This window comes from Protopterus annectens, chromosome 10.part0, assembly GCF_019279795.1.
Source record: "Protopterus annectens isolate FY-2018-M chromosome 10.part0, PAN1.0, whole genome shotgun sequence".
Lineage (NCBI taxonomy): Eukaryota > Metazoa > Chordata > Ceratodontiformes > Protopteridae > Protopterus > Protopterus annectens.
Genome location: NC_056744.1, coordinates 598,803,955 through 598,827,026, shown reverse-complemented (window position 1 = coordinate 598,827,026; position 23,072 = coordinate 598,803,955). Strand labels below are relative to the sequence as shown.

At 43.9% G+C, this 23,072-nt stretch overlaps 1 protein-coding gene across 18 annotated transcripts in view; it reads left to right on the top strand.

The window, feature by feature from the left end:
- Positions 1-23,072, top strand: part of PTPRF (protein tyrosine phosphatase receptor type F) — a 3,404,399-nt gene that overhangs the window by 1,430,438 nt on the left and 1,950,889 nt on the right. For all 18 annotated transcript variants that reach the window (XM_044085436.1, XM_044085429.1, XM_044085440.1 and 15 more), the window contains one exon: positions 12,075-12,220. In XM_044085436.1, coding sequence (XP_043941371.1) covers positions 12,075-12,220 — 146 coding nt within the window. The remainder of the gene's footprint in view (positions 1-12,074; positions 12,221-23,072) is intronic.

Below are 23,072 nucleotides of genomic sequence, written 5' to 3'. Positions count from 1 at the left end.
GCATTACCAATTCTCTGCACTGCCCTTTGGCTTATCTACTGCGCCCAGAGTCTTCACAAAATGCCTGGCACCAGTAATTGCATTTTGCAGACAAAAAGGAATTCAAATATATCCCTACTTGGATGACTGTCTTATTCAAGCAGAGAGCAAGGACATTCTTTTAAAGGATCTGGCATTCGTAAAAAGATTGCTAATTTGCCTAGGGTACACAGTAAATGAAAAGAAGTCAAAACTAGTGCCCTCACAAGAGGTAACCTGGATGCCAGCTTAAATACAACGGCCCAGATGGCTTATCTCACACCAAACAAGCAAAGACAACTGACTCAGTACTTTCAATTGATGGCAACAAAACCCCAACTCCCTGCAAGAAAAATTCTGCAGGCCTTGGGTTTCATGGTCTCCTGCATACTACTAATACCATATGCCAGACTGCATATGAGGAAATTACACTGGTACCTAAAAAGTGTTTGGCCTCAACACTGTCACAGTTTGGAAACAGTAATACCACTTCTTCCCTGCCTACAACAGGAGTTTCGATGGTGGGCACAGGCATGTCACCACAACAAGGGACAGCCTTTCACTTTACCCACATCCAGGCAGACACTAACAACAGATGCTTCGGATTAGTTCTGGGGAGCACACATGGCAGGAAAATGTATTCAGGGCAAGTGGGCCGCAGACCAAATGCATCTTCACATCAATCAAAAAGAGATGCTAGCTGTACAAAATGCCCTAACAGCTTTCAAGGACCTTCTGCATCCAGGACAACTATTACTAAAGACCGACAACACCACAGTTATTCATCTGCAAGCACAATTCCTGCCAGGAAAGAAAAATACTCTGGCAGACGACTTAAGCAGAAAACATCATGGATCCTCACGAGTGGAAATTAAATCCATAAGTATTCAGCATGATAACACAGAAATGAGGGTGCCCAGACATAGATCTTTTTGCCTCCCCTCTGAACTGCCAACTACAGAAATTCTGCACAAGGACTTTTACCACGCACAAGCATGGAAAGTGGATGCTGTCTCGTTCAGCTGGAAAACCCTAAATGTTTATGCCTTCCCACCACTGCCTCTCCTTTCAAAGGTACTCCTAAAAGCCAGATAAGAAAGGCCAAAAATGATCCTGATTGCCCCAAACTGGCCACGCTAGCACTGGTACCCAATCTTAAAGAACTTGGCACAAGGCCCAGCATGGATTTTACCTCAAATTCCTCATCTTCTGACTCAACAAAACAATCAGATCCTGCACAGCCAGCTCAAAACCTTAAACTTGCCTGCATGGCAGATTACTTAGACAAGCAGCCAACACCTCTTTCTAAAGCGGTTGTGGATGTCATTTTGGAGGCCAGGAGGCCCAGCACCAGGAAATCCTACTCAGAAAAGTGGAAGAGATTCTGTGCCTGGAACCAGGCTCAAAGCTTTGACCCCCTTGTTCCAAATATTCCTCAGATATTACAATACTTAACTGAGATGCTGGACAAAGGCCTATCCTTTTCATCCATTAAGATCCACGCCTCTGCCATCTCAGCTCATTACAAAACGGATCCTCCTATATTCTCTCATCCATTATTAAAACAGTACCTCAGAGGGGCTAAAAACTTAAGACCGCCCCGGAGAGCACCAACACCAACTTGGAACCTCAACTTTGTCTTGGAAAAACTGACTTTACCTCCTTTTGAGCCAGCCAATTCAGCAGAATTAAAATATGTGTCATGGAAAACTGCTCTGCTTCTGGCAATAACCTCAGCACAAAGAGTCTCAGAGTTACAGGCACTAATGGCAGGGAACCTTTCATCATTTTTCATCAGGACAGGGTTTCTTTAAGAACAAACCCTACATTTATGCCAAAGGTGGTATCCAGTGTGGCTCTTAACCAAACTATTCACTTGCCAATATTTTATCCAAATCCCCAGAATAAAGGGGAGAGACTTCTGCACTCATTGGACATACACAGGCAGTTACGCTTCTACTTGGACAAAACAAAAGCTTTCAGGAAAACTGAGCAATTGTTTGTAGCATATGCTGCAGCATCACAGGGAAAGGCTGTTTCAAAGCAGACCATTTCAAAGTGGATAGGACACTGTATCCATTTCTGCTACACACAGCATGGAAAAACTGTACCTAGCAACATTAGGCCACATTCCACCAGGGCAAAAGCCACATCAACTGCCTTCCTTAGAGGAGTACCTACCAAGGATATTTTGGAAGCTGCAACTTGGAGTTCAGTGCACACCTTTACCACAAGCATTACCACTTGCCTCTTTACTCTAAAATCCAGAGCTGGCTTTGCCACTATAGTGCTGCAGGGCCTCATAGCCACCCCGAATCCTTTATAGACCCAACCACCCAACCTCTGCTTTGGGATTCAACCCAAGTGTAATGACTGCAGCAGTGAAACACGATGAACATAGTACAGTTTTGTACCTACCATAAATGTAGATGTTCGAGTGTATGCACTGCTGCAGTCCAGGTTACCCTCCCTCCATCCTCACTTTCTTAGCTGGGACTTATCTATACCTTTCTGCCCTATACAACCTATGTGGTGTATTTGCTTGTATCTGAAGGTATTGTTTTTATTTTTTATGTATTTTTTATTAGCAATATGTATTACCTAACTATATGGGGGCACCTGACATCTGGGGCAAGAAAAACTGAAGAAAACGGTGTCGGCTGCATCTTATATACCCCTGGCGCACTGACGTCAGGGAAGAAGTGACAGCAACCGACGCCGGACCAAGACTTTGGAACTCTGGCCAACTGGGGGACCGCCTGACGGCAGGATAACCCAAGTGTAATGACTGCAGCAGTGAATACACTCGAACATCTACATTTATGGTAGGTACAAAACTGTACTTTTTAATGCTGCTTAGGTTTAATTTATGTATCTGGCAGTTGGCGCAGAGGATTAAGAAGCTGTTGATGAGGCGTTTCCTGTCATTCAGGATTAGATTCCCTCAGCCCCCATTGCCTCACTGTGCGACTGAGCAAATCACTTACACATCACGTACCAGCTGTATCTGAAAATGATCCTTGGAGATCAGTGCTTTACTCCCATAAGCAAATAAAAATAAAATAAAACAGTTACATTTTTTGAGAGTACTTTCTGATGGCTGTTGGCATTAACAGTCATCCATCATATAGGGATCAAGCGTCTCTTAGTACTAACACCACATTTCTTGCCAAAAGTGATTTCCATGTTGTCCTGAATCAGTCCATTCATCTTCCTGTTATCTTTGCTGGATGTAAGCCAAGGCAGAAAGAACACTTACACTGTGTGTGCATTGTTGGCTCAAGTTTTATCTGCAGTAGGTGCATGAGTTTAGGAAGCTTAAACCATTGCTTGCCTTTTGTTTCCTTCACTCTGGGGAGGGGAAGAGTTGCAATTGCCAAACAAGCCTTTTGGAAGTCATGTGGCAGTTACTTCATCTTTTGCAGTCAGGTGACTCACAATCTGTTAGAAAAATACTGCAGTTAGACTATTTTAATTAGAAGCATATTTTCTTCAAGACTCTCCACTGTAGACATCTGCACTGTTGTCAGTTGTTCTTTTCTCCATACATTTAGAAAGCAGTATTGCCTTCTTTGTGTAGTGTGTATACTTCCACTCTCAACCCTCTCTCTTTTCCTTTCATTGTTTACTGCTTGGGATTCATCACAGTCATAGGATCCATTAGAGTCCATCACCAGTGTTAGATATAACAGATCTATTCTGGCCATATAAGTTGTGTCTGTATCCTCCTTAATGGTTCAGAGGCAACCTTCCACTGTCCCCTTGTACTTAGACACTCTGTTTACAATTTTGTCTTGGCTTTTTGAGTCCCATTTACCTTGAGCACTTGCATGTTGCTTATAATTAGCACTGTAGGTGTTGTCAGTCATCTTTATTTCTAGATATGAAAAAAGTGTGCTTGATTGGAGTTGTGCAAGTCTGTTTGCTGAGGGGCTAAGCATACTTTTGTAGTCTTCACATGACATCAGAACATCTGGTCTTACTCGCTCTGAGCATAGCATCTTGAGAAAAAAAAACTATTTGTGATTGTTAGAGATGATGAACGCAATCACAGGACCCATTAAAGGAGGATTACCCTCGTGTTTCACATGATATATTAACATCATATCTATTATATCTGATGTTATCCTTTTCATTCTTCCTCACAAATGGGTTTGGTCCGATCCTTGGATCTGACTCATCCACATACACGAGACTTCAGATCCAGATCTTAAGCTACTCCTCCTACCCATAATGGCCTGTTTCATTCCCATTACCTCAGATCTCGTTTGCTGCCATTGTGGTTAGATGCAGGTTCCACACTTAGGTTAGTAAGGTTAATGTTTTCATTGTTATTACATGTATATCAGTCTTCTTTCCTATTTAAACATCCTCATTTTGTAATTTCTTTACTGTCACTCAGTTTTTTGCTGGGCCTTGGGCACTTGTATTTTTCTTTTATAATATTGCCTCTTCTCTCTTACTTTGGTAGTTCTTTCTTTCCTCTGTACCATTGTCGACATGTTTGTTGGTATTCTCGTTTATTTCTGGTACCCTTAAAAAAAAAAAAGTCTTTCTCTTGCATTTGTTTGCCCTAGTTCTGTACACTTTGTTGTTTTTCCACTATGTCAGAGAAACTGAAAAGGTTTCAGAAATGCACTTCTGGGCATAAGGTCCCCAATTTAGATGCCCACAAGAAGTGCATTTATTTCTTTATATTAGACCATTTGAATAAGGCCTGTACAGTATGCTCGACCTTTAACCCTGAAGCTTTAGCTGACAGGTGAAACAAATTTATTCTTAAAGTACTACTTCCAGTTTCTTCTGGGGCTCAAACCCCCCCCCCCCCAAGCTAGCCAGGTCATTTTCTTCGTAAACAAAAAAAAAAGAGGTCTTTGAAAGTCCCCTTAGGGCTTTCTCAGCCATTGGAGAAGATATGAAAGATTTCAGATGCAATTTCTTTTGTCCTAAGTCTGGAAGATTACCTTCAGATCCCATACAGTACTTGGATCCGACAGCTTTGGCTGCGATCAGGATCTCTCCATTCCCATCTACTTTCTTGTCTGATCCCAAGCTTTCAGATCCAAGAGCAGGCTCTTCTCACAAGAGCCGTACCCCAGAGTATACAGTAAAGCCTGCATCTCCCACCTTGCCAGTTCAGCTCTTCCAAACACTGAAGAAACATTCCAGGCCCTCTTCCACAGCATCTTCCAGGTCGCCCAGGAGTTTGCCAGAGGTGGATATGGATTAGGATGATGGAGAAATTTCTCAGGGCTCAGATTCAGATGGGGGTCCTGCCAGCTCCATCCCTTCCTGGATTCGTCAGTGCACCTACAAAGTTCATACTGTCTTCTCCCTCTCTAATCTGACCTGTGGTTTTGGGGTCCCAGGATCCGAGATCCCAGAGAGGTTTGGCATCGGATCCGGGGAAAGTTTCTTCCTGGACTCCAGCAGTTTACCTGATTGGTTCTGCATCGATACCTTCAGATCAGAGCAGGTCTCTGAGCTGAGTTGTCAGCGCCAGATCCAAGGGGTTAAGCTCTGGGCCAATCTTGTTGGATTCGTCCCTTTCTCTCTGAACTTTGTCCTTGGACAGCTTGGATTTGATTCTCCCCTTGAGGCTCAGATCCAGGAGTGGCCCCAACCTACCTTCTTCAGAGGACTCTGCATTGAGGAGGGACGAAAGGGTTTCCCATGGTCCTTCTGCTTTCAGGGTGGTAGAAAGGGCTTTTTATTTCCATAGAGAGCTATCGTCGCCTGTCTCGCATCCTCTCTCTCTCCCTTCTTTGGTTCCAAGCTCTGAGCCCATCAGACCTATTCCACAGGGGCAGCCACTTCCAGGAGGTCTCCAGTATGTTTCCCTAGAGGAATTTCCTCTCTCTTCCGTCACCTACCCTGAACATCCTGCGTAGGAGGTCCCATGGAAGAGGGCGTGTAGAGGAGATGCATTGACTTCCCATTGGCGTCTGTCACAGAAGACACTGACTTTGAGGGAGCGGGATCCCCCAGATCACCACCTGATATCTCCTTCGCAGATATTCTCATGATCCTCAAACAGAAAGGTGGTTGGTCTTCCCAGTCATCTCCTGAAGAGCCAGTATTTCTGGAGGCTTTCAGTTCTGGACCATCTACATCTTGGGTGACCCCCTCCCTCTTGTGGATGCACTGATCAAACTGGACACTCTCGAACCCATCCCCAAGCATTTGGACAAATGTTTGCCCCCCCCCCATTTCTGATAGACCCCACTGTAGCAAAGTTGTCCCAGTTGATGCTGTGGGGGTGGCAGCAGCCACCAAGAAAGAGCTAGCAAAGCAGAGCTCTTCTGTCCATCCACTATTTGGAAAGAGAGGTTTCTCCTCCGCTACCTTCGTGCCTAGGTCTCTAAATTATTTTGGACATTTCACTAGGCTACAGTCAGTGTTGAAGGAGTTGTCAAATACTCTGTCGGAGTCCACGTCTGTTGAGGATTTCAAAAAGACTTCCTCTCAGCTGGCCACTCTGTTGTCCATTTCATACTCTTCAATGAGATTGATCTCCCATGCAGCGGAAGTTACCTCATGAGCAGCAGGTTCAGGGATAGCCTTAAGGAGACATGCCTGGATGCAGCTATGCGAATTTATGGAGCCCTACAAGACCTCTTTTATTAATGCCATATTTGATGGCACTACCTTATTTGGGCCATCAGTCAAGGGCATGCTTACCCACAGTGAACAAGAAGGTAAGACTCTGTCTGCTGTGGGAATCAAGTTTTCTACCCATCATCAGACTTTCTGTAGAAACCAGTAAGGTGGTAAGATGTAGTTCCTCAAGGCTCGGGGACCTTTCCAGCATTCATCCAGGTAGAGTTCCTCCAGAGGCAAAGGAGGAAACTTTAATGATAGACGTCAACCTAGAGGCAGAGGGAGCATGCAGAACCAGGGCTTTGGAGATTGTTTTTCTAATATTACTGTCAACGTTCCTGAAGCGCTACCAAACTGTTCAACTCTGGAGGCAGTCAGGGATTAATTCTCTCTGCATTTAGATGCCTGGACAAATATCACTAAAGATTCCTGGGTGCTAAGAGTAATATCCAGAGGTTACTTCTACTTCTCTTTCTGCTGTTCTCGTTAGGGGTCGCCACAGCGGATCATCTCTTTCCATTTCTTCCTGTCCTCAGCATATTGCTCTGTCACACCAACCACCTGCATGTCCTCTCTCACCACATCTGTAAACCTTATCTTAGGCCTTCCTCTTTTCCTTTTACCTGGCAGCTCCATCCTTAGCATCCTTTTCCCAGTATACCCAGCTTCCCTCCTCAGCACGTCCAAACCAGTGCAGTCTCGCTTCTCTGACTTTGTCTACAAACTGTCCAACCTGAGCTGACCCTCTAATATACTGATTCCTAATCCTGTCCATCCTTGTCACACCCAGTGAAAATCTTAACATCTTTAACTCTGCCACTTCCAGCTCTGACTCCTGCCTTATTGTCAGTGCCACCGTCTCCAACCCATAGAACATAGCTGGTCTCACTACCAACTTGCAGACCTTCCCTTTCACTCTTACTGGTGCCAGTCTGTCACAAATCACTCCTGACACTCTTCTCCAGTCATTCCACCCTGCCTGTACTCTCTTCTTCACCTCTCTTCCACACTCACCATTACTCTGAACTGTTGATCCCAAGTACTTAAACTCATCAACCTTCACAACTCTACTCCCTGCAGCCTCACCATTCCTCTATCCTCCCTCTCATTCACACACACACATTCTGTCTTAGTCCTGCTGACCTTTATTCCTCTCCTCTCTAGAGCAGATCTCCACCTCTCCAGGGTTTCCTCAACCTGGTCCCTACTCTCACTACAGATCACAATGTCATCTGCAAACATCATAGTCCATGGGGCCACCTGTCTGATCTCGTCTGTCAACCTGTCCATCACCATTGCAAATGAGAAAGGGCTCAGAGCTGATCCTTGATGTAATCCCACCTCCGCCTTAAACGTGTCTGGCACTCCCACTGCAGACTTCACCACTGTCACACTACCCTCGTACGTATCCTGTACCATTCTTACATAGTTCTCTGCCACTCCTGACTTCCTCATACAATACCACAACTCCACTCTAGGCACCCTATCATATGCTTTCTCCAAGTCCACAAAAACACAATGCAACTCCTTCTGACTTTCTCTATATTTCTCCATCAACACTCTCAGAGCAAACATCGCATCTGTAGTGCTCCTTCCTGGCATGAAACCATACTGCTGATCACTAATCATCTCCTCCCTTCTTAACCTAGCTTCCACCACTCTTTCCCATAACCAAAATAATATCCAGAGGTTACTACATATCATATTTCCTTCATCTTCCTTCTCAAAGGAAGAAACTTCCTGACATTCCACCCAGTCAGAGGAAGGATGCAGCACAAGAAATACAGAGAAGAGTCATCCAAAAGGTCCCACCCAACCAGATAGGATTTGGAACTTGCGCTTCTTTTTAGTGTCAAAGAAAATGGGATGTCAAACCCATATATTAGACTAAGCTCGAAAATGGTCACGGCCCAGCATTGCCCTTTCTACACAAGGACTGTTGGATGTGCTCCATAGATCTCCAAGATGCATACTATCACATAAAAATAAACAGGTGATCCAGGAGATACCTATGCTTTCATCTGGGAGTCCATTACCAGTTCAAAGCCCTGCCCTTTGGACTCACCACAGCCCCCACGGTGTTTACCAAATGCATGGCAGTAGTAGCAGATCGCTTGAGGCTCAACTAATTCCAGGTGTTTCCATATTTAGATGATTGACTTCTCACTGCCCTATCCAAGCATCAACTTCTACAAACTAGAGGCTATTTGCTCCAGATTTGCAACATCTTTGGTATCTTGATAAATCTTACCAAATCAAAATTACTCCCAGTACAAAGCCTGGAGATCATAGGGACTCTTTTTTTTTTGAATAGTACAACTCTGGTAAGTTCTTTACCCCTCCACCGCATTATGTCTATGAGACTTCAAGTTCAGGCTATACTTTCTCAAGCTTCCCCCTATAGCAAGATTAGTGCTGCAAGCTCTTGGGTTGATGGCAATGGCCATACTTCTGGTTCCATTAGCATGCTTCTTCACGAAAACTCTCGAGTAGACTTTGGCTGTTCAATGGTCCATTCTTTGTCAACCCCTAACCTTTAGTATAAAACTCACCCCAATTTGCACACAACACATTTGTTGTTGGATTCCGTCTGAGGAACTAGTACTGGGCAGACCCCCCCCCCCAATTATCACATTGATCAAATATGCCTCCCAACTGGGGTGAGGGTGGAAGCATTTCTTGTGGTCCCCTCTAGAAACCAATTTGTGTATTAGCATTCTAGAGATGAGTTGCAGGCTTTTCAAGATGCTTGTCCATCCTTGTCACACCCAGTGCAAATCTTAACATCTTTAACTCTGCCACTTCCAGCTCTGACTGGGGACTATTGTAATTCAGATGGACAACATGTTGGTAGTCTGATATATCAACAAGCAGGGAGGAACCCAATCTTAACCCTTGTGCAGAGAGGCCATGAGGAATTGGGAATGGGTGATCTCATCAGACCACTTTCTTATTGTGGCGCACATCCTGTAGAAAACCAACGTACTAGCAGACAGACTAAGAAGATCCATTCTGATGCCTCATGAGTGGTCTCTCGATCGGTAGTGAGTATGATTTTCAGGCATTGGGGATAACCTTGCTGCAACCTTTTTGCCACCCCTATCAACAATATGTGCAGCAAGTATTTTGCTGTGATCCCCTCAAGAGGGAATCGTCAAGAGATGCTCTGATTCACGGTTGGCCCCCGGGTCTCCTTTATGCCTACCCTCCTTCCACTGATTCCAAAATTCTTACAGAAAACAAATGGGCTGAAGAGCACGGTCATCCTCATTGCCCCCTTCTGGCCTCTGCAAGTTTGGTTCCCCTTCCTACAATCTCACTTGCGATATCCGCCATGGATTCTGGAGCCTGCTCGGGATCTCCTGTGTCATCCATCAAGAATTCAGCATCCCAATCTCCACTCCCTCAAACTAATCACATGGTTTCTGTACTTCCAGTAATAATTAGACAGTCCAGGCTTTCTTCCCCAGTTTGCAATATTATTTTGGCCTCCGAGAAAGCTTCTCCCATAAAAGTCTACAGAAGCAAGTGGAAGAGATTTTCTGTTTGGGCTTCTAGCCAAAATATCAACCCCTTCTCAGCCGTAATTTCAGCCATTCTTCGTTTTCTGACATCTCTTTTTAAAGAAGGGGCAAGTTTCTCAACAATTAAACTTCAGTTTGCAGCAATTTTGAATTTTCATTCGGGAAAGAAATCAACTTGTTTGGCCTCTTCCAGATTGTGTAAAGCATTCATGAAGGGCATTTTTCTTCTCAGACCCCTAATACGACTCTTCCTCTCCTTGGTACCTTACTGTAGTTCTTCGAGGATTAACTCATAAGCCCTTTGGACCATCTGACAAATGTGATCTGACATTTCTTTCATGGAAGACCTTTTTGTAGCTGTAATTTCAGAGAAAATGATTTCTGAACTCTAGGCTGTTTCAGCTAAGTTTCCTTACATTGTTTTTCACAAAGACAGGGTTTCTCCACGGACTAGCCCCTCCTTTCTTCCTAAAGTGGCATCTGAAAATAACATTAATCAGTCCATTCAGTTACAGTCCCCCCTCCCCAGAGTTTCCTAATAAAGGAGAATACGTGCTTCATCTCCTCAGTGTGCACAGACAACCATGTTTTCATCTTCACAGAACAAAACAATTCGGAAAGTCAGATCAGCTTTTGATATCCATGATATCCTTTTCACCTAATCACCTAGGTCAGGTGGTATCTAAAATTACTCTAGCCAAATGGATTACTGATTGCATTTCATTGGTTTATTCTCAAAAAGGACTAAATTTATTTAGCCCTCCTCAAGCTCATTCAACTCAGTCCATGGCTGCTTCAACAGCTTTTTGGTCAAGAACCTCCTTATTGACGACATATGTGTAGTAGCTACTTGTCAAAGACTCTTATATTTTATATGCATTACAAGTTGGACTTCATGTCCGGAAGCAGAGCTTCTTTTGTTTGACAGTGCTCTAGCACGTCCTTCCATGAGGGCCTTCTGAGGGCTACGTAGCTTTGGACTCTGTCCCATTTGTGAGGAAGAATGAAAAGGACAACATCAGATTTATAAGTTATGTACTCACCATAACTTGGCATCTGTGTTGTCCATTTTCATTCTTCACCTTCCATCCGTCCCCCCTCCCTTTTGCTCCTGGAAGTTTCTGTTAGACTGGGTTGGAACCGTACTGTTCAGGTTTGAGACCCATCTTTTCTTCTGTCTATTTCCATCTTCTTAGACCATTGAGAGATTAAGCAGCAAACTCGATCTGAAGTAATGGGGATGGAATAGGGCATTCTGGGTGAAGGGAGTAGCTCGAGAGATGGATCCAAAGTCTAGTGTATGCAGCCGAGTTGGATCTTAGATGGATCGGATCCAAACCCATTTGTGAGGAAGACTGTAAATGGACAACACAGATGCCAAGTTATGGTGACTACATAACATAAAATTATTTTTAGTTTCATTACATTTGGTGCAGGAGCAAGTGCCTTAAAAGGAGTGGACATCATTAGGAGTTATTGGACTGATAAGGACTTTGTGTTGCTTAATGTTGCATATGCCAATTTTGTCTTCATTTGTACTACTGCATATGAATATTTCTGTTTGCATAATGCAAGGCATACTGTAGCAGACTAATTGGAATGAGACTGGTATTTTACTTTTTTTTCCGTTGTGATTTTGAACTGGGCATACTTGTTATATTAGCAGTGTTTTTGTTAGCTTGGCTGACTTTGTGGATATTGCTTTTTTTCATCTTGTATGTTTTATAATACATTTGACTGCTTCTATTTGATTTTGATCACCTATTTATTAATACAGCATGTATTGTGCTTACAGATAATGAAAGGAGCACTGTCTGTAGAGAAATGCATGGCAGGAACAATAGTTTAATATATTTTTAATCAATGATTCTTAAATTTTATTTTGTTACAAGTTAGTAATCACAGCCTGACAAATGTGTTGTTTTGTTGCAGGTGAGCCTGTATTTATCAAAACCCCTGAAGATCAGATTGGAATTTCAGGTGGGGTTGCTTCATTTGTGTGCCAGGCAACAGGTGATCCAAAACCACGTATAACGTGGATGAAAAAAGGGAAAAGAGTTAGTTCACAGAGGTTTGAGGTATGTACTTTTACTTAATTATAAAAGTAGTCGACATCTGAGTGTCTGGCAATGCTGAGAGAGAACAGGATAAGCACACAGACCACACTTTTGAGAAGATGGTGCTTATTAAAAAAATGTTTTAAAGTGAATTTCTAAGTCCTGATTCTTTAGAATGTGTTTGTCACTGACCATATGGTTTACATCTGTTTACCATATTAAGGAGGGTACTGACACTCCTTCAGAAATTGGTGTCCCATTATGAAGGCTTCTGGGATATTGAGGAAATCAGGCAGTCTGTCTCCCTTTAAGGCTGACCTCTCTGTACTTGTATTATTGATTGCATATGTATACATGTAATGTGTGTTTAGCAAGTTTTACTTCATTTTTCTAAATGAGACATTCATGTCTTGCATTGTATGTTAGCCATTGGTGTGTACATTGAGCATTTGCTGACCCATCAAATACTCAGAATAAATGTTTTCCTTGAACATGATGTTGCTTATTACTGCCTTTCTGTTTTTGTAAAATGTGTCTGCATTTTATTTGATGAATTGCTTCCATAACAGAAGGGATAAGTATGTTCAGCAAGCGTGGTGGCTACCTTAGATGGTTAATTCACATTCACCAGTCAGCTTTTTAATAACCCTAGTTTTCCCCACATTGCAAGTTTAAACTAGTGGAGATAGTCGGTGAAGACATGTTGCAGAGCTAGTATGTGGGCAATGCTGCCAAGACAGTACTACCATGTATACCACCAATATGGGAAGGATTCTGTTTGACGCTTCGCAGCTGATGGGAGAGACCCGAGATGTTTCTGTACTAGCACTATAGCACAGCTTTGTCCTGTTTTTGTAATAATGTGTTTTGTCTTTGTCTTCACTTAATTGTAATGACTTTCTTTTAAGTTTGTCAATGTCCTCAGCTTTGATTTGGTATCATTACTGTTGTGTGTCCCTGAAATAATTCTGCTCTTACCTCCTTCTGCTTTACTGGGGTTTTGCCTGGAAGGAAAAACAATGTAATGGCAAGAATGATGCTTACAATAATTCAAGCAAATTCTTTTTGGATGTTGTCACTTAATACCTTGTTTCCTGTTCTTCTCCAGGTCTTTCTGGTCTGTCTAGATCTCAAGAATGCATACTTTCATATCCCCATTCTCCCTCTGTTCTGGAAATTTTTACAGCTCTCTGTTTTTTCTATGCATTTTCAGTGTTCTGCCTTGCCCTTTCTTACTTGTTCCAGGGGTATTCACTAAATGCCTCGCTCCTGTCATTGCTTTTTGCAGACTTCAGGGTATACAGATTTTTCCCTATCTAAATGATCTGCTCATTCAGACTCCTCCTACAAGCAATCTGTTGTAGGGTCTCCAGTTTACCATTTGTTTTTTTGCACAGTCTGAGGTTCACCGTCAACCTCCAGATATCAGTTCTGATACCTTCCCAGGATCATGTTTTCCTCTGTTGCAGACTTCAGACCATGCCCATGTTGACATATCTCCCTCCCACCAAGGTTCTGTCCCTGACAGCTTTTTTCCTGTCTTTTCTTCCTCTGTCCTGTGTCACAGCCAGGAAATATCTCAGGGTTCTGGGATTTATGGCCTCCACCATTCCCATGCTTCTTCTCACCAGACTCCACATGAGGAAATTTCAGTGATACCTCAAATCAGTGTGGCTCCTACATTGCCATCCCTTGGAGTTACCTGTTCCTCCTCTTTTGTCTAAAGCTCAAGGTTCAGTGGTGGATTCATAAACTCTCTCTCAATCCAGGGATTCCCTTTCAGGCTCCTATTCCCTCTCAGAAGCTGTTCATGGATGCCTTAGACATGGGTTGGGAAGCTTTTTGTGTCCCCCTCAAAGGTACAGGGTCTCCTGCCTCCTCGTCAGAGATAGGCTCATATCAACATGAGAGATGAAAGCTCTACTTATGGCTTTGCAAGCTTTTCATTCCTTCACTCATCCCGGTCCCCAAAAGGTCTTCACCAGTACTACAGTGATGTCAACAAGCATTGGGGCATGAGGTCCTATTTTCTTTGCAGACAAGCTCTTCAAGTCTGGGCTCTAGCTATTCAGTATCAAGTGACTCTTCTGGTGGTTTACATTCCTTCAGAGAACAATCTAGTGTCAGGTCTAGAGCACAAGCTTACCAAATGGATGCTTCACAGAGATGTGTGTCTGGGCATTGTCTATTGGTCGGCTACACCTCAGGTAGACCTTTTCACCTCCCCATTGAACAGACAACTCCCTCTAATGTGTTCCAGAGTCTCAAGTTCTCTGACTTGGAAAGCGGATGTCCTGTCTTTTATTTGGAAGAGAATGTTTCTGTATACCTCCCCCCACTTCCTCTGTTACCATGAGTCCTGCTCAAGATCAGGCAAGACTCTCCCAAAATCTTGCTGGTGACTCCCTTTTGGCCCAGACAGCATTGGTTCCCCTTCTTTCTCACTTGGCCAGGGACAGTTACCACAAGTTACTTCACCGGATCTTCTCACACAAGGCAAGGGATCTCTTATCCATCCTCATCTGTCCACTCTTCAAATGACACTGTAGGTGATAGGGTTTGTTCTCTTTTAGGCACCTTTTTTTCAGAGGACTTGATGTGGGTTCTGCAGGAGGCCAGGAAACCCACTACCAGAATATCACGTAAGTCCAAATCTAGAAGATTTTCTGTATGGTGCTTCTCTGACCCTTAAAATACCCTCTCCATGGAGATTCCTATACTTCCATTTTATTTGTGTGATCTGCTCCATGCTGGGTTGGCATATTCTTCATTTAAAACTGACCTGTCAGCAGTTTCTTCTTGTCTGCCATTGAGTCCTCCTCTGGGCTCTAGGCTTGAGATCAAGCAATTTCTTAAAGATGTCCTTCATGTCAGTCCTCCCAGGATGCCTATTCCACCTTCTTGGGACCTCAAGTTTTTACTTGAAAAATTGACCCAGGCTCCTTTTGAGCCTGCTACTTTAGCTTCCTTACAACATTATATCTGGAAGACTGTTATTTTGACCCTTACTTCCACCAAGAGAGTGTCTGAGCTTCAGGCTTTCGTGGCTGTTCCTCCTCTTTTAGTTTTTCATAGACACAGAGTGTCTTTGAACTAATCCATCTTTTTACCTATGGTGGTCAGTGAGTTGTCCCTTAATCTATTCATTTCATTCCCTTTTTTTTTTTCTTCTCCGCAATCTGACAATGAGGAGGCTCTTCGCACCTTGGATTTGCGTAGTCAGCTTAGATATTTGGATAAAACTAAAGTTATTCACAAATTCGAGCAGCTTTTTGTTTTCTTTCATCCTAGGACTTTGGGTTTGGGTGCCCGTAAGCAAACCTTCACGTTCTTTTGGTTTTATAAGGCCATTTCCTTCTGTTATTCATTTCATGAAAAATGTCATTCCTTGTCTGTAAAGATGCTTTCTAATAGGGATGTTGCTTCCACTGATGCCGTTTTCAAGGGTTCGGATACCAGTTCCATTCTTGAGACTGCTGCTTGGTCATCTGTTCATACTTTCACTAAATATTATAAGTTGGATGTTATTTCCAGGGCAAGGGCAAGTTTTGCGATGGCTAACCTGCATGGTTTTGTAGAGGGCTCTTCTGTGCCTTCACCCTCTCAGGCTTCCTCTTAAGCTGTTGTACTCTCCCTTAGATGTAGAATACTGCTACAGTAATATGGAAGGACGTAGTAGAGCTGTGTAAAATCTTACCATAGCAGTAGACCTTCTCTTCACTGTTGCAGTATTCAATCTCTCCCTCCTTCCCCCTCTGTGTTGTGGTTGTCCTTCTAGCTGAGGGGTCCACCTTCCTTCTTCCTTTTTCCTTCCATATGCACATATTCTCCTCCTCCTCCTTTCTCCCTGGGGGTATTCTGTTCCTCCTGGGGCTTTTTCAGATGTTCGTGTTACACTGCTGCAGTCATTACACTTGGGTTATCCTGCCATCAGGCGGTTCCCCAGTCGGCCTGAGTTCCAAAGTCTTGGTCCGGCGTCGGTTGCTGTCGCCTCCTCCCTGACGTCAGTGCGACAGGGGTATATAAGATGCATCCGACGCCATTTTCTTCAGTCTTTCTTGCCGCACGGTGCCCGAAGCAGAAGCAGTTTGCAAGTGCCTGTCAGCCGTCTCCTGAGATTTTCATTCCGAATCCAGAACCAAAGTCTTCTACAAAGCTAAGTACCCTGTTGGGGAAACTTTTTCTTGCCTCAGACCGATGTCAGTAAAAGTTAATAACTGTATTTCTTGTGGAAAGCAAATACCTCTTAAGGATTTCCATTCTTATTGTATCCCATGCCTAGGCCCAGACCACGACGTCACTGGTTGTCGGTTTTGTGCTAGGTTTAACAAGCGCACTATTAAATGTCGGTTTGATTTTGCCCGACATTATTTTGGTAGAAAATTCAATTATACCATGCCGTCGGAACTTCCGACGACCGTAATACATAAAAAGCTCAAAGACAAGGATAGGCATCCGAGGCCCAAAACTGACGAGTCGCCGGTTCTCCAGTTTTCAGCGAGGCGCCTTCGCAGCCCCTGACGACTGCTTCTGTAGAACCACAGGCCGCCTCTGACTCCCACGTGGAGATGGCTGGGCCTTCGGACGCACAAGTTATTCAGCCTACAGAAACTAACCCTTCAGAGGGATCCGGAGTAGCTGAGCTACCCGCAGCTTCAGAGGGTGTTTTCAGACCTACTCAGTTAAGCATTAAACCCTCTGCTAAGTCTAAGCCTCCTTTAAAATCAAAGAAACAAATACAGCATTCTCCAGGACAGGCCTCCATGCCTAAGAAACAAATGCTCAAAATGGCCGAAGACCTAATCACTCTGATCAGGGGGTCCCATCCCCCTCCTGATAAAAGGCCCAGACAGGATGCAGACTATGACTCATCCGACCAGGTGTCTATCTCTTCAGATTCATCCTCAGACCTAGGATATTCTTTACCCCCTTATGAGGATTCTTATGCTGAGGAGTCAATTCCATCAGCCTCTCCACCTGAGGACTACTCCTTTGGGGGAAACCTTACATACCATGAGGGAGCATTTCTATTGGGAAGGCCAGGATTGCTCAGAATCCAAGAAAAGGCTCATAGACTTCCTTTTATTACTTCAACACAGACCCCTTGCTATTCTGCCAGTGTTAGATATTGTGGATGATGTGTATACTGAATCCAGCTTATATCCTGATTCCTTACCTCCAGCCCCAGTTAAACCTGACAGATACTACAGAGTCCCTGACTCACACAAATTTCTGTATAAAAGCCCTGTTGCTGACCCTGAAACTATTTCTCAGGGACCCAAAGGGGTTAAGGCCTCATCAGCCAAGAATCCAGTTCCCTCTGACAGGGATTCCAGAGCATTAGACAGATGGGGAACGAAAGTATATACGTCTGCAACTTTAGCAATGAGAGCCTTAAATTGCTAGTTTCACATGCTAAAATATCAGCAATTTTTACTGTCTCAGTTGAAACAAAAAATGCTTCCAGATTCAGATCCTCCTAATTTTAAAGAAATGCAGGATTTATTGTGTGCAGCTGAACAAGTGGGAAAACATACTTTGCAGTGTGGTTTTGATTCTTTAGAGGACCCCTGTAGAGCAGCAGTTACAGGCTCTGTCATTAGAAGACATGCTTGGTTAAAAGAACATACGTTACCAGATCATGTTAAAGCAAAATTATTGGATGTACATTTGCAGCAGGATGTGTTATTTGGAGTTAAGGCAGAAGAGGTATTAAAGAAAATGGAGGATAAGGCAATTACAGGTTCAGCCTTTTAGCAGAAATTGGCCAACTAAGAATTGGTCCTTTCCAGTTAGACAGACCTCAAAGAGAAAGATACAGACGTCCAAGAGGTAGAGGTCAACCACAAGGTCCTTACAGGCCTTGACAATGGGTTGCATCAGGCCAGAAAGAAGGGGAAGACAGGCCCCAACCATATAAAAAGCAGCCCCAATGACTTCCCACTACAGCTGCCAAACAACTCTCTCTTGGCAGCCCCCTTGGGAGGAAAACTGGCACTTTTCTATCACAATTGGCATATGATCACCAAAGACAAATGGGTTCTCAACATTGTATCTCAAGGTTACAGGTTCCACTTTCACACTCTGCCAAGGTTAAAAGGAATGCCAAATCTGCCACCAAATCAATGGGCAGAGGCTCAAAAACAAATTACAGCACTCATGGATATGAGAGCTATTCAAAAGGTACCACCACAGGAGCAAGGACAAGGATTTTACTCAAGACTCTTTCTGGTTTCCAGAAAGGACAAAGCCTGGAGGCCCATTCTGGATCTTTCTTCTCCAAACACTTACCTGGATGTTCTGAAATTCAAAATGTTGACACTACAGCAGCTTCTTCCCATGCTGGGCAAGAAAGCTTGACTCGTGACCTTGGACCTCAAGGAGGCATATCTGCATGTCCCTATCAGACAAAACTGCAGAAGATACCTCAGATTCATAGCTGGTTCAATGCACTAGCAATTCTCTGCACTGCCCTTTGGCTTATCTACTGTGCCCAGGGTCTTCACAAAGTGCCTGGCACCAGTAATTGCATTTTGCATACAGAAAGGAATTCAAATATATCCGTACCTGGACGACTGCCTGATTCAAGCAGAGCGCAAGGACATTCTTCTAAAGCATCTGGCGTTTGTAAAAAAAAAAAAAAAAAGTTAAGTTGCGTGGGGTGCACAGTAAACGAAAAGAAATCAAAACTAGTGCCCTCACAAGAGATAATATTCCTGGGTGCCAGCTTGAACACAATGGCCCAGATGGCTTATCTCACGCCAGACAAGCAAGGACAACTGACTCAATACTTTCAATTGATGGCAACAAAGACCCAACTCCCTGCAAGAAAAATTCTGCAGGCCTTGGGTTACATGGCATCTTGCATACTGCTAATTCCATATGCCAGACTGCATATGAGGAAACTACAATGGTAGCTAAAGAATGTATGGTCTCAACACTGTCAAAGTTTGGAAACAGTTATACCACTAATTCCTTGCCTTTAACAGGAGTTTCAGTGGTGGGCTCAAGCTTGTCACCTCAACAAGGGGCAGCCTTTTACTCAACCCACAGCCAGGCAAACACTGACAACAGATGCATCAGATTACACCTGGGGAGCACACATGGCAGGCAAATGTATTCAGGGCAAGTGGCCCGCAGAACAAAGGCATCTTCACATCAATCAAAAAGAGATGCTAGCTGTACAAAATGCCCTTATAGCTTTCAAGGACCTGCTGCATCCAGGACAACTACTACTAAAGACAGACAACACCACAGTTATGTGGTACATAAACAAGCAAGGAGGCACTCACTCCTACCCCCTCTGCAGACAAGCCATGACCTTGTGGAACACAGCTCTAAACTATCAAGTTCATCTGCAAGCACAATTCCTGCCAGGAGAGAAAAACACACTGGCAGACGACAAGCAGAAACATCATGGATTCCCCACGAATGGGAATTGAATCCACAAATATTCAGAATGATAACACAGAAATGGTGGAGCCCGGACATGGATCTGTTTGCATCCCCAATGAACTGCCAGCTACAGAAATTCTGCACAAGGAGTTACCATCCACAAGCATGGAAAGTGGATGCCCTCTCATTCAGCTGGAAAAACCTACAAATATACGCTTTCCCACCACTACCTCTCCTGCCAAAGGTACTCATAAAAGCCAGGCAAGAAGAGCCAAAGATTATCCTGATTGCACTAGACTGGCCACGCCAGCACTGGTACCCAATCTTAAAGAACTTAGCACAAGGACCACCCTGGATTTTGCCTCAAATTCCACATCTGCTGACTCAGCACAACAATCAGATACTACACAGCCAGCTAAAGACCTTAAACCTAGCTGCATGGAAGATTCCTTAGTCAAGCAAGCAATGCCTCTCTCCAAAGCTGTTATGGATGTCATTCTGGAGGCCAGAAGGCCTAGTACCAGGAAAGACTATTCGGATAAATGGAAGAGATTCTGTGCCTGGAACCAAGCTCACAGCCTTGACCCTCTTGTCCCAAACATTCCTCAGATACTACAATATTTAACTGAGATGCGGGACAAAGGCCTCTCCTCCTCATCCATCAAGATCCACACCTCTGCCATCTCTGCTCATTACAACACGGATCCACCAATTTTCTCTAATCCTTTGCTAAGACAGTACCTCAGAGGGGCTAAAAACATAAGACCGCCCCGTAGAGCACCTACTCCAACTTGGGTCCTCAACTTTGTTTTGGAAAAATTAACTTTACCTCCTTTTGAGCCAGCTAACACAGCAGAATTAAAATATATCTCTTGGAAAACTGCTCTGCTCCTGGCAATAACATCAGCACGAAGAGTTTCAGAATTACAGGCACTAATGGCAGTGGAACCTTTCCTCATTTTCCACCAGGACAGGGTGTCTTTAAGAACTAACCCTACGTTTATGCCAAAGGTGGTATCCAGTGTGGCTCTAAACCAAACTATTCACTTGCCAACTTTTTATCCAAACCCACAGAATAAAAGGGAGAGACTACTGCATTCTTTGGACATTCACAGGCACTTACGCTTCTACTTGGACAAAACCAAAGCTTTCAGAAAATCTGAGCAATTATTGGTAGCATATGCTGCAGGAGCACAGGGAAAAGCCATTTCAAAACAGACTATTTAAAAATGGATAGGACATTGTATACGTTTCTGCTATACACACCACGGGAAACCGGTATCTAGTAGCATTAGATCTCACTCTACCAGGGCAACAGCCACTTCAACTGCCTACCTCAGAGGAGTACCTACCAAGGCTATTTTGGAAGCAGCAACTTGGAGTTCTGTACATACCTTCACCAAGCATTACCATCTGCCTCTATACTCTAAATCCAGAGCTGGCTTTGCCACTGCAGTGCTGCAGGGCCTTATAGCCACCCCTAATGCCTTATAGAACCAGCCACCCTACTTCAGATTTGGGATTCTACCCAAGTGTAATGACTGCAGCAGTGTAACACGATGAACATAGTACAGTTTTGTAACTACTATAAATGTAGATGTTCGAGTGTATACACTGCTGCAGTCCAGGTCACCCTCCCTCCTTCCCCTCTTACTTGCTGGTACGTACCTATGTCTTCTACCCCTTACTACCTATGGGGAGTATTTGCTGGTAGCTGAAAGTTGTTGTTTGCTTTTCTTATGTATGTTTTATTAGCAATTTGAATTGCCTATTTGGGGGCATCTGACATCTGGGGCAAGAAAAACTGAATAAAATGGCGTCGGCTGCATCTTATATACCCCTGTCGCACTGACGTCAGGGAGGAGGCGACGGCAACCGTTGCCGGATCAAGACTTTGGAACTCAGGCCGACTGGGGAACCACCTGACGGCAGGATAACCCAAGTGTAATGACTTCAGCAGTGTACACACTTGAACATCTACATTTATGGTAGGTACAAAACTGTACTTTCATAGTGTTTGCGTCCGTATGATACGTTTATTTCCCAATGCCTTGTACAGGAAGCATACATGTGATGTACAGCACCTGTAAGAACTAAAGGCTTTGGTATACTGGCTGGATGTTGGGCTATCCTTGACCAGAGATCCCTTAAGTAAAGAATACTGCAACAGTGAAGAGAGGGACACAACTCTACTTTCCACATACAGGTGGAGCTGTACTGCAGCTCTCTGGATTTTGGGGTGGTGGTGGGGGCTACCTGTAACCTGGTATGTGCAGAATAATGGAGATTGTGAGAAATCTTCCAGCCTCCTTGGGGGGGGGGGGGTTACTTTGCTTTTTAAAAGCACAAAGGATGCTGTTCCGTGGCATACCTCTCACCTATTTCTAATATGTATAATGTTCCAGATTTTGTGTTTTTTAACCTTGCCTGTCTCGAGCATTTTACATCACAAACCATATTGACATAATTTTACTTGCAAACATTATACATCGCTTGTAATCTAGCCAGTCATTGTCAGTCAAAACATTACATAGTTCAAATCCTGCTTTCATATAAACTTAAATCCTCCTCTACATGTATTGTTCCCACAATTCTGTCCCTGATACTTGTGAAAAGATTACAAGCCAGGTTCTGTGGTGGCGTAGTGGCCCCACAGCTTTCCCCCATCCTGGAAGTATAAATGCAGGCATGATGGAATTACTGGCTGTTATGCCTGCATTTACTTTTATACCTTACAGATGGAGTTCTAGCTGTGAGTAGACTTTAGAGCAGCACTACCTGTATGATGAAACTGGTGTTGCAGGCAACCTCCCTCCCTACAAAATCAGTTCCCCACTGAGAGAAGGAGCTGCTCTTCCTGAAACCTTTGGCAGGATTCAATGGCTGTGCCGAGTCCTTGGGCAGCTTTGCACTGCACCCAGACGAGGTAATGTGGTTCATTAACATGTATTTCTGCATCTTATTTTACCTGGGTATAGTGGTTTTCCATTGAATTCAATACCCATGCCATGGTATTGAATTTGGTGGCTCCTGCCCCTATGAATGATGTCATCCTGGGGGGCAGGTCTAATTATATTTTATGTTGCAGTGGTGGAATGGTGGATGCCCTCCACCCTTGTTTACCCTTATGTTTTTGAATCTTTCTGTAGTCATGATTTTTGTTCAGGCCACAAGAAAATACTGTATAATGTACCGCAGAGCATCTAGGAAACCATGGCTTTTGGGGCCTAGCGACCCCCCAGACCACTGCATAATTCAGATGTTCTTCATGTTTCACTGTTGCAGACCTCACATTTGGGTTATCTGCTTGCAGTATCCCTCAGTCGGCCTGATTATCAAAGTCTTGGATCCTGCATCGGTTGCTGTCTCATCTTCCATGACATCAGGAAGTCAGGGGTATAAAGCATACAGCCAGCGCCATTACATCAGTCATTCTTGCCGTGCGGTGACCGAAGCAGAAGCAGTTTGCAAGTGCCAG